This window comes from Myotis daubentonii, chromosome 6, assembly GCF_963259705.1.
Source record: "Myotis daubentonii chromosome 6, mMyoDau2.1, whole genome shotgun sequence".
NCBI classification, from domain to species: domain Eukaryota; kingdom Metazoa; phylum Chordata; class Mammalia; order Chiroptera; family Vespertilionidae; genus Myotis; species Myotis daubentonii.
This window is the reverse complement of record NC_081845.1, coordinates 91,263,699-91,279,965: the sequence shown is the minus strand read 5'-3', so window position 1 is coordinate 91,279,965 and position 16,267 is coordinate 91,263,699. Positions and strand designations below refer to the sequence as shown.

Here is a 16,267-nt window from a genome sequence, read left to right as displayed (position 1 = left end):
TTTTCTCCTGGAACTCAAGGCCCACTTGGTACCTTTTTCACAGCCGCAGAGAGCTCATGCCCCAGCTCTTGGGATGCACAGGCCCGATGAGGTTAATTGGATCTTGTGTCCTGCAGGCGAGGGTGGGATCGATGGAGATGGAGACATCACCCGCCCAGAGAACATCACTGCTTTTCGGAATTTTGTCCTGGATAACACAGATCGAAAGGGTGTCCACTTTCTGATGGCCGACGGGGTAGGTGACCGTTTTCCAAAGGCTGTGCTTTAGGAGTTTGTCTCCTTAGAGGCTTGAGAATTGCATTTGTTTTGTTTTATTCGCCTTTTAGCTGCCCTCGGAGGTGCTAGCTCACTATTCAGGTAGTAGGGGATTTATGATGTAAGTTTTATTTTTTTGTACATATTTTCAATGACGACTTTGCCAAGGCGGGATGTTTTCGTGGAGGAGGTGGCCCTTCTCAGCTCATTTCTTCAAAGGGTCTAAGTCGGCTGTGAGACACAGCAAAGGAGACGAACTATGCAGAACTAACTGGGAAGCACATTTCCATCATTTGTCACCCAGGCGCTGCTCCTGGCAGAGGCCTGGGGATGGGCTGATAGATGACCACAGAAACAAAGGCAGCAGCTCGGGGGGTGGGGTGGGGGGTGGGGGGGACCCCCTGGAGGCTGCCAGTGGCTGGGCTAAAGTGAATATTCAAGGAGCCTTGTTCCTGGGGCAGCTGCGGGGAGCCCACTGCAGCGTTCCCACCTAGTGGGTGATCGTCTTTCCTGAGTGAGCCACCGCTTGGCCTAGAGGAAGGACAGAGAATGTGGCAGTTGCTCCAGGGTCACATGGCTAGAGTTGAGAGAAAGCTCTGGAGCAAGTTGGGTGGCCTTTCAAGTATTGGCTGTGGGAAGGTGAAGGAATGTGCAGGGTGTCAGCATAGGGTCTGAAAGCATTGTGCACAGCAGGGAACAACATAGACAGGCTGGGGGGTGGGGGGGCTGCTCCGGGTGAGCAGCTGCAGGGGTCTGATAGTGCGTGGGAGGCAGCCGTTGCACTCTGGCAGCTAGAGGGGCAACTCAGGGATTGTCTTTCTGCTTCGGCACTGTAGGCTGGTGACCTGGGCTGGGTTTTTGTTTGTTTTCTTTTTTTTATTTACCCCATAAACAGGCATGCATTTTGAGGAGCATCTATAAATTTGGAATACATTGCTCAACATTTTTTATTTTGGGTCACTTAGCTATTACCTTCCTAGGACTGAGTCAGGGAGACCTGGTCTTGCTGGGGCCAACTTAACAGATGACAGCCTCATTTACTTATTATTATTATTATTATTGTAAAAAACACCTAACTTAAATTGAACAGCTCAGCCATTCTTAAATGTACAGTTCAGTAGGGTTAAATAAATTAACATTGTCCTGAAACAGATCTTCAGAGTGTTTTCATTTTGCAGAATTGAAACTGTGCCCATTAAAGATCTGCCCTATCCCAGGCGCCCAGCCCCTGGCCTCCTTTCCTTGCTCTGAGCTTGGCTCTCTGCTCCCTGCTGGGCTCTCACAGGGAGGGAAACCACTCCAGGAATAGCAAAGTACTTGCATCCTTTAAACAAATACCCTGGCCAGAGATCCTGCCAGCTAGAAGTAGAGGCTTCATGGTCTTGGGACAGGAGAATGGGTTTTGTAAGAAAATCCTTCATCAGCAAAGAAAGAAAGGTCACTGTCTGTCAGAGTTTTGCTGACTTTTCTCCTGTCACCAAATGGGCCTGTCCAGCGGTCAGTACAGAGGCTGAGTGAGCCCAGGCAGAGCATTCACGCCATACGTGCTTCCCAGGCCTCGTCAGACTCACCGAGCTTTCTGTTTCCTGTCCTGCAGTTGGCCTGTGACTAGCCAGTGTTTTGCCTTTGTTCTGTCTTACTCTTCCCTTGGATTCTTAAACGAGTTTTATAATTTTTTGGACCATCTTCTTGGAAAAGTAGAGTTGGTTCCACCCTCTGGAAATGGCACTGGTCCAGTCGTCAGGCCTGGGTCCTATTTGTAATGAGCCATGTGACCGGGCCAAAGTAATTCAAATGCCGAGCTGTGTCTCTCTCAGTCAGGTGGTGGAGAGCAATGAAAACACTTGAAGAAATGAAGATGAGGTAGGGATGCCTTTCAGTCTTCATCACTCTGGTTCCCACCCCGATCCTTGTGCTCCATTTCAGGGCTTCTCCGTGGAGGGCCAGGAGAACCTGCAGGAGATCCTCAGCAAGCAGCTGCTGCTCTGCCAGTTCCTCATGGCGCTTTCTGTTGTCCGGACAGGTGACACTCCTCTGCTGTCTCCCCACCCCGGCACCCAGTAGAGGCCCTGCTGGAGAAGAGCATGCATAAGAGTTGGCTTGGAAGTTAAAAAAAGTTCTATGTCAGGTGACAGGTAGCTGAATGAGGAATTTAGGGAAGAAAGTGCTCTAGAATCCTCCAAGTCCCCTCTAAAGCTCAGTCTCCCTCTTAAGTTGCCTCTGACTTTTAATGGACCCAGTTTCCAAGTCCCTGACTTGGTCATATTTACTCCCTGAGATTACCTCACCCACCTCCTGGACTAGAACCACTGACTGCTCTTGGTGTTTTCTCTGTAATCCAGGAGGTCACTTCATCTGTAAAACCTTCGACCTGTTCACACCATTCAGCGTGGGGCTTATCTACCTGCTGTACTGCTGCTTTGAACGAGTATGTCTCTTTAAGCCGATTACCAGCCGTCCTGCCAACTCAGAGAGGTGAGGTTTTCCTCTCCATTTTCATCAGACTAGTTGGCTAAATGTCAGAACACAAGACCTGGTACATCTCTCTGGCATGGCCACTCAAGCTACATTAAAAGCCTTGGCTTTAAAGAAGTGATTAGAGTCAAGGGCGGTCAGGATTTGGATCTTACCGGCCCTGTGATATGCCAGTCAGCCTCTGCCTCCTTCTCCACAGCCTGTTCACCAGCCTTATGTGGGGGATCCTTGGCTTGCCCAGGAGGGAGGAGGTGGTCAGTAGAAGGAAACCTGGAGAGACATGGGTTGGGTCAGGGCAGGGGGGTCACCAGCCAGGAGCACTGTTGGCATCCCAGGTGGGACACAGTGCCCATGCACAATATGAGAGATGTGGCCAATCTGAATTGTTGGTGGCTTGTTAAAAATCAATTAGAGAGTCTAATTGATGAGTCTGTTAAGTTCAACCCCTCCAGCCTGGCAGAGGGCAGTTGGGAACCACTGTCATAAAGAGTAGGAAATACAGCCCAACAGAAAAAGGAAGAACTTGAGGTGAACTTTTGCAGCACAGAGTCTGTGCTGTTCTTTGTGCAATAGACTTAAGGCTGTTGAGCTTCATGACTCAGCAAGGGGCTTGGAGAGGAGGAAGATTGGCAGGGAGGCGCTTGCTCAGTGGAGTGACAGGGTTTCTCCTGCCAGGTATGTGGTGTGCAAGGGCCTGAAGGTGGGCATAGATGACGTGCGCGAGTACCTCTTCTCAGTCAATATTAAACTCAACCAGCTGCGGAACACCGATTCCGATGTCAACCTTGTGGTTCCCTTGGAGGTGATCAAGGGAGACCATGAATTTACCGACTACATGATACGGTCCAATGAAAGGTAAGCAAAACAGGTGTTTTTTGCTGGTACCACCAGGAAGATCAGAGAATGAAGGACTAAAATGATTGGCTCTTGGTATCATTTTGTCAACCCTGAAAAATGGGTAACTGGGATTGGTCTGCTTGTTCTAGGCTCCCTAGGACTTAAGAATACCTTGGGGACCCTCATCCTGCTCCCGTGCCCTGTCAAAAGGGTGGCTGGTGGGAGCCTGGCTGCCATAGCCATGCCCATGGGAGCCTGATGGTATGGTAGTGAAATCTAACAGAGAGCAGCTCTGTGTCCCTGAGGCAGCAGTAATTTCCCTTTAATTGCTTCTGTTTGTAAAAGGCCATCATGGTTACTGCCTTGTTGGAGGCAGGAGGAGGCTGGAACCTAAGTTACAACAGGCTTTGGAGGTTCTGGTACCAAAGTTTTTGCCAGTTCATGAGTTCCCCAGATGGGTGATCTGAATGCTGGTGTTTTTTGTTTTTAACCTTGTTTACTTATTTTCCTCCATCTCATTAGTGGTAATAATGTAAAGTTGTGACAGTTGGCTCAGTTTTCTAGGTGGCAAGCATTAGAAAAAAGTTTTTTGAAGTAGCTTGGAGAGTTATATAGCAGCAATGAGTCAGTAGTAGTTTCTTGGGGGGAGGGCAAATAGGGTAATTTTATCCATTTACCTGTTAATGGACATTTAGATTGTTTCCACATCTTGGCTGTTGTGAATAGTGCTATGGTGAACATGGGGTGCTGATACCTTTTCAGTATCCTGGTTTCAATTCTTTTGGAGAAATACCAAAAGTGGAATTGCTGGATCTTAATGGTAATTCTGTTCTTTTCTTGCCTCATTGCACTTACTGGCTCATCCAGTATGATGATGAAGTGATGAGAACAGATATCCTACCCTTGTTCTTGATTTTAAGTGTAAAATGTTTAACCATTAAGTATGATGTTAGCTTAGGTTTTTTGTAGTTGCCTTTGATCAGATTGTCCAAGTTTTCTTCTATTCTTTGTCTGTTGAAGTTTTTATCATGAATAGATGTTTGTCAGATATTTTTTATGTATCTATAGAAATTATTTTTTCTTTCATTTACAGTGAATTACATTGGCGATTTTCAGATGGCAAACAAATCTTGCATTTATTTTATTTTATTTTAAAAATACATTCTTACTAATTTCAGAGAGGAAAGGAGAGGGGGAGAGAGATGGAAGCATCAATGATGAGAGAGAATCATTGATCGGCTGCCTCCTGCACGCCCCACACTGGGGATCGAGCCCGCAACCCGAGCAAATGGCCTGACCGGGAATCGAACCATGACTTCCTGCTTCATAGGTTGATGCTCAACCACTGAGCCACGCTAGCCGCGCCAATTCTTGCATTTTTGCATAAACTCGAGTTGGTCAGATAATGCTACATTTGATTTACTAATTTTTTTATTAATGATTTTTGTGTCTATGTTTATAAAGGATATCAGTCTCTAAATCTGTATTCTTTTGACGTTCTTAAGTGGTTTATATATGTATATTTAAGTGAAATAAATTTCTCTTTATACTATTATTAATACATAAATATATTAAAAGAAAAAGAGTCTAAAATCAAAGTAGCTAGAAAAAGAAGAGCAAATTAAGCCCAAAAAGTAAGAAGAATAAAGGAATTAATAATTTTCTTTTATTTATTCTATTTAATTAATCACTTATGTATAGCATTTAAATGTAACCATATTAAAATTTCTTTTAAGGACTGCTTAGCTCCCACATTTTGGTATGTTATCTTTTTTCATCATTGTACAGTTCAAAATATTTTTAAAATTTCCCTTGTTATTTGATATATGGATTATGAGATACGTGAAATTTAATATCTATAGATATTTTGGGATTTCCAAGTTACCTATTAGATTTTGTCCCATTATACTCAGAATATACTCAATATGGTTTTCATCCTTTGAAATTTATTGAGGCTTTTTTTATGGCCTATCATATTATCTGTCTTAGTGAATATTCCATCTGCTGTTGTTGAGTATAGTGTTTTTTGAATGTTAATTTGGTCAAGTTGGTTCATAGTGATTTTCAAATCTACATCTTAAACTGATATTTCACTTCTTATTCTGTCACTAGCTTAAAGAGGGCTGTTAAAGTCTTCAGTTATGATTGTTCAATTATGATTTGTCTATTTCTTTTTTAAAAAAATATATATTTTATTGATTTTTAAAAAAATTTTTTTTTAAATATACATATTTTATTGATTTTTTACAGAGAGGAAGGGAGAGAGAGATAGAGAGTCAGAAACATCGATGGGAGAGAAACATTGATCAGCCGCCTCCTGCACATGTCCCACTGGGGATGTGCCCGCAACCCAGGTACATGCCCTTGACTGGAATCAAACCCGGGACCCTTCAGTCCGCAGGCTGACGCTCTATCCACTGAGCCAAACCGGTTTCGGCTATTTTATTGATTTTTTACAGAGAGGAAGGGAGAGGGAGAGGAATAGAGAGTTAGAAACATCGATAAGAGAGAAACATCGATTTGGCTGCCTCTTGCACACTCCCTATTGGGGATGTGCCTGCAACCAAGGTACATGCCCTTGACCGGAATTGAACCTGGGACCCTTCAGTCCGCAGGCTGACGCTCTATCCACTGAGCCAGACCGGTTAGGGCTGATTTGTCTATTTCTTTAGTTTTGCTAGTTTTTGCTTCATATATTTGGGATCTTTGTTATTAGTAGGCACATGCACACTTAAGATTATTCTGTCTTAATAAATTAACCTCTTGTCATTATGAAATGTCCTTCTTTATTTGTAGTATACTCTTGGTTTTGAAGTCTACTTTATGATATCAGTAGAGCCACATCAGCTTTCTTTTGCTCAGTATTTCCATGGTTCATCTTTTTATGTTCTTTTATTTTCAGCTTGTCTTTGTGTTTGTAAATAACATATGGTTGAGTCTTACCTTTTTGTCCATTGTGACGGTTTCTACCTTTTAAAGGGTGTTTAGTACATTTCAGGGACTGTAATCGTTGCTTTGTTTGGGTTTAAACCCTCTGTCTTGGTTGATTCCTGTTTATCCTGCCTTTTACTTGTTTCTCTGTTCCTTCCTTCCTTTTTGGGGGAGTGAATTCAGTATTTTTTTTGGTAGTAATTCTTTTTATCTCCTTGGATTTTTTCTTTTTATGCCTTTTGTGTGTAATGTTTTAGTTGTTAACTCTAGAGATCACAGTGTGCATCTTTAATTTATCATAGTTTATCTTCAAAAAGTATTCTGCTTCATGAACAATGTAAGAACCATACCACAGTAAACATGCATTTACAGTTTTCCTTCCTTTGTGCTTTGGTTTTATAGAAAACCATATTTTACATTGCCATTATTTTTTAAAACAGTATATAATCTTTTAAAGAGATTTAAAGATAACACGGCTCTTATATTTGTACATCTAATTATTTTTAAAGGTTCCTTGATATTTACTAACATATTTACCCATTCTGGTGCTCTTCATTCCTTCCTGCAGAACCAGGTTTCTATTTGGAATCGTTTTTTTTCACCCTAAAGAAGTTCTTTTAGTCTATTTTTTTTTTTTTTTGTATTGTTGTTATTAATCCTCACCCGCAGATACTTTTCCATTTATTTTTTAGAGAGTGGAAGAGAGAGAGAAAGACAGAGAGAAACATCAGTGTGAGAGAAACACATCGATTGGTTGTCTCCTGCATGCGCCCCGACCAGGGCCCAGGCCGGGCTGGAGAGGAGCCTTTTAGTCTGTTTTTGTAGAATGGGTCTGCTGGAGACTAATTCCTTCAGCTTTTGTCTTTGGATGTTTGATTTCCCTTTCACTTTTTGAGGATATTTTCATTAGATACAGATTTCAAAGTTGGCAATGTTTCCCCCCCAGCGCTTTAAAGATACTGTTCTCTGCTTTCCTTGTCTTCTGATGAGAAGTCAGCCATTTTTCTTACCATTGTTTGCCTGTATGCCAGTGTCCTTTCTCTTCTGATTGCTTTCATGATGAACTTTGTTTCCAGCATGCTGACCATGATGTGATTATATGTGTTGTGTGTTTTTTGTATGGATTCTGCTTAGGGTTTTTACCTTGGGTCTATAGATTGATTTCATTTATCAATTTGGAGAAATTCTTAGCTATTAACTTGTTAATATTTTTGTCCTATTCTTTCCTCTCCTCTGAGATTTCAGTTAATATTTATGTTAAACTGCTTGTTATTGTCCACAGAGCTATTATAGTTTTCACTTTTCTATCTTTTTATGTTTCAGTTTGAGTTTCTGTCTTCCCTCATGCGCACTGATTCTTTCCTCTACAGTGTTCAGTCTGCTGATGAGCCCATCAAAATCATTCTTTATCTCTAATATATATTTCATGTCTGTTATTATTATTTTTTTTTTTTTTGCTTTTCTTCATATCCTCACTCAAGGATATGTGTATTGATTTAGAGAGAGGAAGGGGGAAAGAGAGAGAGAGAGAAAGAAAAAGAGAGAGAAACATCAATTAGTTGCCTCCTGTATGCTCCACAACTGAGGGATTGAATGTGCCCTGACCTGGAATTAAACCCGCAACCTTTAGATGTACGGGACAACGCTCCAACCAACTGAGCGACCTGTCCAGGCCTTATTTCCTTTTTAAAAATATAGTTTCTATATTTCTGCTGATATTCTCCATCTTCTTATTAATGTTATATACCTTTCTCAGTAGATCTTTTTGACATGGTTTTCAGTTATTTTAAAGGCCCTGTCTGGTAATTTCAACATTTGAACCATCTCTGGGCCTTGTTCTATTGAACTGTTTTCCCTCTTGCCAATGGGTCAGACTTTCTGGCTTTATCACGTCTCATACTTTTTTTTTAAATGTCAGAAAGTGTATGTAAAAGAACAGTGGAGACTAGAGTAGAAAGGGCAGCTGTTAGTGTAGGTGGGTTGAGTCAGTCTGTAAACTGGGTCTGGGCTTTGTTGTTGCTTTAGAATCAGTTCACCACTTTCACGTTAGTAAGGATGGGATCAAAACCTTGCTTTTAGCAGGACTTGGGGTTTGATTGTGTGAAGGGTTGAACTCATTTCTCCCATGTAACTGTATTTTGGCGTGCGGTTGAGGGGTTTCTCTTTAACTCTCTAGCCCCTCCCCCAAATATAGGTGGTTAATGTTCCTGCTAAACGTCTCTGTCCTGATGTCTTTTGGCTATCTCTTGGTAATCCTCTGAGATCAAGATTTTTTTTTCTTCTAGCCACTGTAGTCTGCAGATCAAAGCTCTGGCCAAAATCCATGCCTTTGTTCAAGACACGTGAGTCCTGCCCCCTTTACAGGATTCATCTACTCCAAGGGAAGAGCTCTCGGTTTTGCTCCTCCCCCTGAGCTCTTTGTTTATTTCATTTCAACAAACGTTTAAAAATATGTGCTCTTTTATCTCCTCCTCTACTGTGGCCTGTGGAGGATGCCAGAGAAGCATCTGGCATGAACTTGTCCTCAGAGACTTTATGATGTCTTTGGGAAGGTGAGAGCATCCTAGGAAAAGGATGCAGGAGAAGTTATTAACAGTGTATCAGAGGGTGTAGAATACATAACTCAGGAGACCCAGAATAAAGAGTGGTCAGAGAGGAAAGGTGGGCTGGTTAGGGAAGACCTCTGGCAGGGGCAAGCATACGCTGATTCGGCTTTCTGAGGCCTAGTCATGTCCACTGGGATGGGCTCACTGGCCTGTGTGAGCAGAGGAGGAGCCAGAGTGTGGCGCTGGTCACTGGAGGAAGGGTGTGAGGGACCCTGGCAGCCAGAGGTCAGGAGGGTGGCCTCCTCCTTTCCCTTCGTGGTGCTAAGGGGAGGTCGTCCATTTTGCACATCTGAGCTCCCATCTGCAAGAGGCAGAGCCACGTGAGTGTGACAGGCATCTGGGCTGACGGCAGCGTGGCCTCCGTGCGTGTGCACGTCCGTTCATGGGCTCCTCTCTGGGCTTCTGAGGGGCGCACAGGAGGCACACCTGTACCTCACGCAGTTCCAATCACTTGCTGGCTTCATTTTCCCAGGACCCTGAGTGAGCCTCGGCAGGCAGAGATCCGGAAACAGTGCCTCCGTCTTTGGGGGGTGAGCATCTTGACCCCAGTCCCCAGGGGGGTGCTCCAGGGCAGGGAAGCTATAAAGAAGAATAGGTTTGATTCCCAATCGCCCCATGAAAATGTCTGCCTACCCTCACAGCATTCCAGAGCTGGCAGTCTCAGCATTGCTGGGTGTTACCTCCTTGGGCCTGTCACTGCCAGTTGGGCCCTACAGCTGGGTCATAAAGGACAAAGGTGGTGTGTGAACAGGCCTCATTTTGCCGCTGGTGGCTCTGTGTAGCAACCGTGGCCATAGCCCCAGAGAAAGGGAAGTGGCACGTGGGGTGTGCGACCACTGGGCCTGAAAGGGAGCGGTGACTGCATTACCCACCTCCGCCCCTTCTTTCTAGCCTCCTGTGCTACATGCCGTCTGCTCTTCCCCAGTCTGACCTACACCCTCACTCACGTCGACTAACACAGGCTTGGTCAAAAGTCCATTTGAAAACCAAAGCTCTCTGCTGCCTGTTTTCAGATCCCGGACCAGGCTCGTGTGGCTCCTTCCTCCTCGGACCCGAAGTCTAAGTTCTTTGAGCTGATCCAGGTAAGTTTGGTGTCTGATGAAAATAAAGTCAGAGAGGCCTGACTCCAGATGTGGGAGGTCTCACTGAGACCCCAGATGCCTGGCTTCCAGAGGGCTGTGCAGGCACCACTGGCTCCGGGGGGCTGGGATGAGTGGGAACCTGGGGTGTAGTGTGTTGAGTCCCCGAAAACCCATCAGGCTCCCTGAAGATTCTTGTCCTGAGATATGTTGTGCTCAGCATTCCTGCCGACCAGGCGATGGTGCTGGCAAATATAGGGTCCCGTGAGATTTGCCTGCAGAGGAGAAATGAATTATGGGTTGAACTGGGGCAGGGGAGCTGGGCAGAGGGCGGAGGGGCTGCCAGGAGAGCTCTGTAATGGGTCTGGCCTAACTCTAGGCTCCCTGTCCTGTTTCTGATGATCTGGTCCTTGGAATTCTGCCTTTTTTTCTACCACCCGCCTTCCAGCTCTTCCCTGGGTTTCATTTGAATCTGGCCCAGGTCATGGGCCATTGCGCTGGTTTCGAGAATGAGGTTGAAGATGGCCTCAAAAGAATAGCATGTGTCCGTTTTTCTGAATGGGCCAGAGAGATCACTTATTTGCTCTCAAATTGAATGCTGGCAAGTCCTTGCCTTCAGCTTTATTGAAAGGGTGACTTTTATATTCTGGTGACGTTTCCTTATAGCTCAGGTAAACCCATCTGTACTTGGAGACTTGGTGTGGTTTCCTTCCCCAGCCTCCCCTAACCGGTCCTAAAGGAACACTCCAGGCAGATGGAATCGCAGTTAGTGCTTGGTTAGGGAGAGCTGGGGTGGAAGGGATGTTTCAGGGAGCATGTGCTTCCTGCCCCTCACCTTCCCAGCCTGCCCCACTCCTGTACAGGCACCCACATCCGTACTGAGCGCCTGTCCCTTCCCCCAACCCAGCCGTGTTTTCTCTGACCCGGGGCTGCAGGGCACTGAGATCGACATCTTCAGCTATAAGCCCACGCTGCTCACCTCCAAAACCTTGGAGAAGATCCGCCCAGTGCTCGACTACCGCTGCATGGTGTCTGGCAGTGAGCAGAAGTTCCTCCTGGGCCTGGGGGTAAGTGCAGCGGGCTTCCTGCCCAGCGAGGGCAGGGACTTGCCTCTGGGAATCTGGACAGCTGCCCGCCACTCAGTGCATGTTCTCTTGGTACCAAGGAACTTGGGCTTTAACCCAGGGAAGCTAGTTCATGAAACTTCACTTCCTTTTTTCCTGAGTTAGCTGTTTTCATTCATTCTTTCATTTATGTATGTATTTGCTTACTCATCTCTGCATTGCTAATGGGAACACTGCCTCTTGCCTTGTCATATGAAGCTTCCTGAGCTAGTAGGATGGTCAGCAGGCCCATCTGGCTTGAGCCTATGTAATTCTTACTTTTTTTGTGTTTATCTTCACCTGAGGATATTTTTCCATTGATTTTTAGAGAGAGTGGGAGGGAGGAGGAAAGACAGAAACATCCATGAGAGAGACACATCAATTGTTTGCCTTCTACAAACCCTGACCAGGGCTGGGCATCGAGCCTACAACCAGAGTATGTGCCCTTGACCGGAATCGAACCCAGGACCCTTCAGTCCACGGGCCGATGCTTTATCCATTGAGCCAAACTGGCCAGGGCTATGTAGTTGTTTCTTTGCAACACCACCACCACCCCATGTCATCTCTTTTTGCAAAGACACTACCTGGACTTACCTGGGGCCTTGGATTTCCCTCAGGTGTGAGCAGGGAAATCTATGGTGAGCTGAGGGAAATCTTTGGCAGTTCTGTATGTTACTTGATGGGTCAAGTCATCCTTGCTTTCTTTCCACTCCGACTTATCTTTCTATATAATTTTCTCTCTCCTTCCTCACTTACTTTCTCTATGTCCTCTCACACTTTACCTTTTTTTCTGTTACTTTCTTTTCTCCCCTCTGCTGTCTGGACCCTTTACCAAACCCACCTCAGACATATACACTAAGCCAGATCTTTCTTGAGGGTCACTAATCATGGACTTAGGCCTTTTGAATGGTGCCCTGGGTCTGTTCCCTACACCAGTACTGAGGCTGTGGAGGACGACACAATGTCTTATCACTGAAGTACAACCCACTGATCTAGACATTTTCTTCTGACATCAGCTGTAGCCACCAACTAAAAGCCCTTTTAGAACCGATCCTCTCATCCTTCAATCTCCGTGGTTGCCTGACCCAGCCCTTTCTCTCTACCCGTAGAAGTCACAGATCTACACGTGGGACGGCCGCCAGTCAGACCGCTGGGTCAAGCTGGACCTGAAGACAGAGCTGCCCCGGGACACCCTGCTCTCTGTGGAGATTGTCCATGAGCTGAAAGGGGAGGTCAGAGGTGGTTCTGCTCCTGTGTCCTGGCCCTGGCACAGCTGAGCCTGGCCTTTCTCCCAAGTTAGCGGGGTTATAGTGTATGTTGTGCTTGACTGTTCCACCCAGGGCCGGGGAAGGCCTGCTGATTACTCCTTCCCCTGAAGCAGTTGGCATGGTATGTTCAGGTAGGAAGGACCACAGTCTCTGTGTGCGAAGGAGGAAACCTTGGTCATCTCTGCATCGAGGCCCGGTGGGCCTGCTGGGTATTTTTTAGCTGCTGATTTAGTTTTTAACCAGGGAACCCTTCGGAAAGAAGCAACTTTCCCACGAGCTTTGGATGTTACAGCAGATGGGTGACTTTCAGAACAGTCCGTGGGAACAGTTGACAGGGGAGGGAAGCCAGGCCCTTGGCTGGAGCACCATGGTGGCAGCCTCACGGGTTTGAGATGCATGGGCGTCATCACCCAGAGCCTCAGCTCTCTGTGTGCTCAGGAGCCTCACCAGTCCGGGCTGAGAATCAGCTGGGAGGGAGGCAAAAGAAATACCCTGTGTTTAGAGCCCTACCCTTCCCCGGCTGTAGGTACAGTGGTGGGCGGAGTGGGCCCCTTGGCCGATGCCTGGCACGGTGGGCAGTGTCCTTGTCCTTCTAGGGGAAGGCCCAGCGGAAGATCAGTGCCATCCACATCCTCGATGTCCTCGTGCTGAATGGCAGTGACGTGCGGGAGCAGCACTTTAACCAGCGGTCTGACCTGGGCCCTGGGGGAGGGGAGGAGGGAGGGGTGGGCCAGGGGTCCTCTGTGGCAGCAATCTCCGGGCCTTGGCCCTTCACCAGGCCTTCCCTGCTTAAGGGCACCCTTAGAGTTCCCTTCCTCCACCCATGGGCTGGTTCAAGGGCAGGGTGAGAGTTGGTGCTGGCGCTTCAGAGTTGGCTAGGGCTTGGGCCTTGCTGCTCGTAGATACGCACACTCCTGTTTTGCTACAGCTGTTCAGATCACAGGAGAGATGTGTGTTCAGGTTGAATAAGAGGGTAACCTTATGGGGAGAGGGATCTTCTCTAAGAACGTGTCCTATGTGTGGTGGTCCCGCTGAAGTCAGTCCATCTGCAGCCCGCCACTCCAGAAGCACTTTTGTTGAAAGGAGGGACAAAAAGCAGCGGCGTCTCGCACCAGGATGCTGGTGCCACCCTGAGTTGGTTCATCTGGCACCTGTGGTTGGGGTGATAGAACGGACATGTCCAGTATAGGTGACACAGAAGTTCTGGAGGCAGTGCCTGGGCGCAGCTGAAGGCACACTTCAGGGAACCAACCAAGATGTAGCGAGATTAGACATCAGAATCCAGAGAGAGGGAGAGGGCGTGCAGACAGACGTCAGTGGACAGGGGCAGGGTGAGTTCCCAGGGGACATGAGAGCTGCCTCTTGGAGCAGTTCGCTGCAGATTCAGGAGTGTTGTCCATTGGAGCCTGGAGCCGTGAAAATGCCCTGGGGTGGGGTCCAGCTGGAGGCACCGGGCTTGGATCTGAGTGAGTGTTTGGATTGTAGAATTCAGCTTGCTGAGAAGTTTGTGAAAGCTGTTTCCAAGCCTAGTCGGCCTGACATGAATCCCATCAGGTAAGCGTATCTCCCTCCTCCCCAAACCCTTTCCTTACTGCTTCTTTCTGGCCATTGCCTCCTTCCCTGTCCTGAAGGGGATGGGAGGGCCCAGTGTTGGGACCAGACGAGGTTGGTGTTAGCGATCAGACTGCCCTTGATGAGTGCTTTGTTTGGGGGTGCTAGATAGGTGGCTCCTTCACCCGAGAGTAACTCCCCATCCTGCCGGTCACAGTGAGTGAACCTCCACAAGATTCCTGCCGAGGGCAGAGATGTCCTCATTTACGACGATGCTCTGTCCTCATTTATGTGCTTCTGCGAGCTCACGCCTCTGAGAGTCACGCATTCATTCACACGGGCAGCATTAGCATATCACCTGGCCTTTTCATTTTTTTCCAGTGAGAAAAGGGCCCAGAAAGAATGGGAGTTTTGAACGTGAAAAAGAGAAGGATGGTTTGAAGGAGTGGGACCCTTACTGCTTGGGAACAAGGCCAGGGTGTGCTGCCTTGTTAGGCCGTGTGGGAGTCCCAGGGTCCTGAGGGAGCAGACGATGGAGACCGGCTTTCCATTGCTGGGCCAGGGTCTGAAGTTGTTTCCTCTGGGACTTGATCTGACTAGAGACTGAGATGTCTGTTTATACTTTATCAAAATCATTATTTTTAATATGAATTCACTTAAAATTAAATCCAGTACTGAGAATCCACTTTATAGATGTCCTCGGAAAATCTAAAAGCAGTTTCTTCCTGTGCTCGCACTGGCCTATCTGCCTGGTCCTGAGGGGCAGCTCCCAGGGACCCTGCCTCTGCTGCTTGCGGCCTGGCTGCTGGGTCTCTGGGGACCCTCCCCAGTGGCAGTTCCCAGGGTGCGTTCAAGGGTCCCCAGAGGTGGAGAGCTGGGCATCAAACAGGAGTCGTGCACCCTGGGTAGGAGTCCCCCTGCCCCCTGTGTAACGGGCCTGTGAGGACTATTGGGGAGTAACTGCTACAGGAAGGCCTAAATCCCATGTGGTCAGATGTGGGCTAGCGCCGGCACCTTCGTGTCTAGCCTCTGTAATGGTAATGACGAACTGGGGTGGATGCTGGCAGAGACCTCTTGGCCTGCCAGCCCCTTCCACTCTCTCCCGCCTTCCATAACCATAGTTGCACTCCCCAGTTGCCCTGGGGTGGGCCCGAGAGGATGCTGCACAGCTCTGAAAGCTAGTGTTTGTCTGTGTAGGATAGCAGTGTGCCACGCTGGGGGTGGGGGTGGGGGGCATGTTTTTGAAGGGTTGGTGGTGCAGGGCCTGAGGCAGAGGGCAAGGACAGGCACAGCCTCCTGCCTATCAGCTGCTGCTGGACAAGAATGACCCCCTAGGAAACCTTTGTCCTCTCTCCATCCCTCTACCCTCAGGGTGAAGGAGGTGTACAGGCTGGAGGAAATGGAGAAGATTTTTGTCCGGTGAGTGACTCCAGCAGGGTAGCTGAGGATTTGGGGAGTTGAGGTGGGCGCATGGCAGTGGCCAGGATTTGCTGTCTTTTGTGGAGATCGGGGTGGGTGGTGAGTTGGCCCTGGCAGCCTGCCTTTACCCCTGCCTGCCTTGCCTCCGGGCAGCGTGGCTGCACTGCAGCCAGGAGCCCGGCTGAGAGCTGATTCAGCACCCTGTCAGGAGGGGAGCAGGTGGGTGTGTGTCAGGCAGAAATACGGGCTCATTGCTGCTGTAATAGTTACGATTGTCCCTGTGAGGGCAGAGCAGCAAGCTGCTTGAAACACCATAAATCCCAGCTCCTGGTGCTGACAGAGAGATTGAGCCTGGAGGGGAGGGAGGCATAACTGCTTCCTTGGATTTTTAGTTGCGGAAGGTGGGGAGGGGGTGGCGGGGGGAGGTGGGAAGGATAGCTCAGACCTGTGGGTCACATCCTGGATGTGCACCTGCTCTAACCTCAGCTCTCAGTGCTCTCGCGTTAACTCTGTACTGGCCTCAGTGATGTTATGGGTGGTAGTCAGTAGACCAGTGGCAACCGTGGTGTCAGATCTTATCCTTCCACCCTGAAACTCCAGCAACAGCAATCTGTCGGGGGCATCTGTCCCTTCCCACCTGCCTTTGCTTAGTTGGGAGTCCAGCGCCTAAGCCTGAGCTCCGAACCCAGCACTGGACTCACTTGTGTGGCTTGGAGCAACTCACTCATGTCTCTGCCTCTGCC

The 16,267-nt window shown here is 47.7% G+C and overlaps 1 protein-coding gene across 1 annotated transcript in view; it reads left to right on the top strand.

Moving 5' to 3' along the window:
* The window catches only part of CMTR1 (cap methyltransferase 1), a 56,847-nt gene that overhangs the window by 37,570 nt on the left and 3,010 nt on the right, over positions 1 to 16,267 (top strand). The window contains exons 10-21 of the mRNA XM_059701808.1: positions 117 to 235; positions 2,182 to 2,278; positions 2,598 to 2,730; positions 3,406 to 3,585; positions 8,784 to 8,840; positions 9,577 to 9,634; positions 10,118 to 10,186; positions 11,119 to 11,250; positions 12,396 to 12,518; positions 13,151 to 13,242; positions 14,040 to 14,108; positions 15,477 to 15,524. Of these exons, the coding sequence (XP_059557791.1) occupies positions 117 to 235; positions 2,182 to 2,278; positions 2,598 to 2,730; positions 3,406 to 3,585; positions 8,784 to 8,840; positions 9,577 to 9,634; positions 10,118 to 10,186; positions 11,119 to 11,250; positions 12,396 to 12,518; positions 13,151 to 13,242; positions 14,040 to 14,108; positions 15,477 to 15,524 (1,177 nt within the window). The remainder of the gene's footprint in view (positions 1 to 116; positions 236 to 2,181; positions 2,279 to 2,597; positions 2,731 to 3,405; positions 3,586 to 8,783; positions 8,841 to 9,576; positions 9,635 to 10,117; positions 10,187 to 11,118; positions 11,251 to 12,395; positions 12,519 to 13,150; positions 13,243 to 14,039; positions 14,109 to 15,476; positions 15,525 to 16,267) is intronic.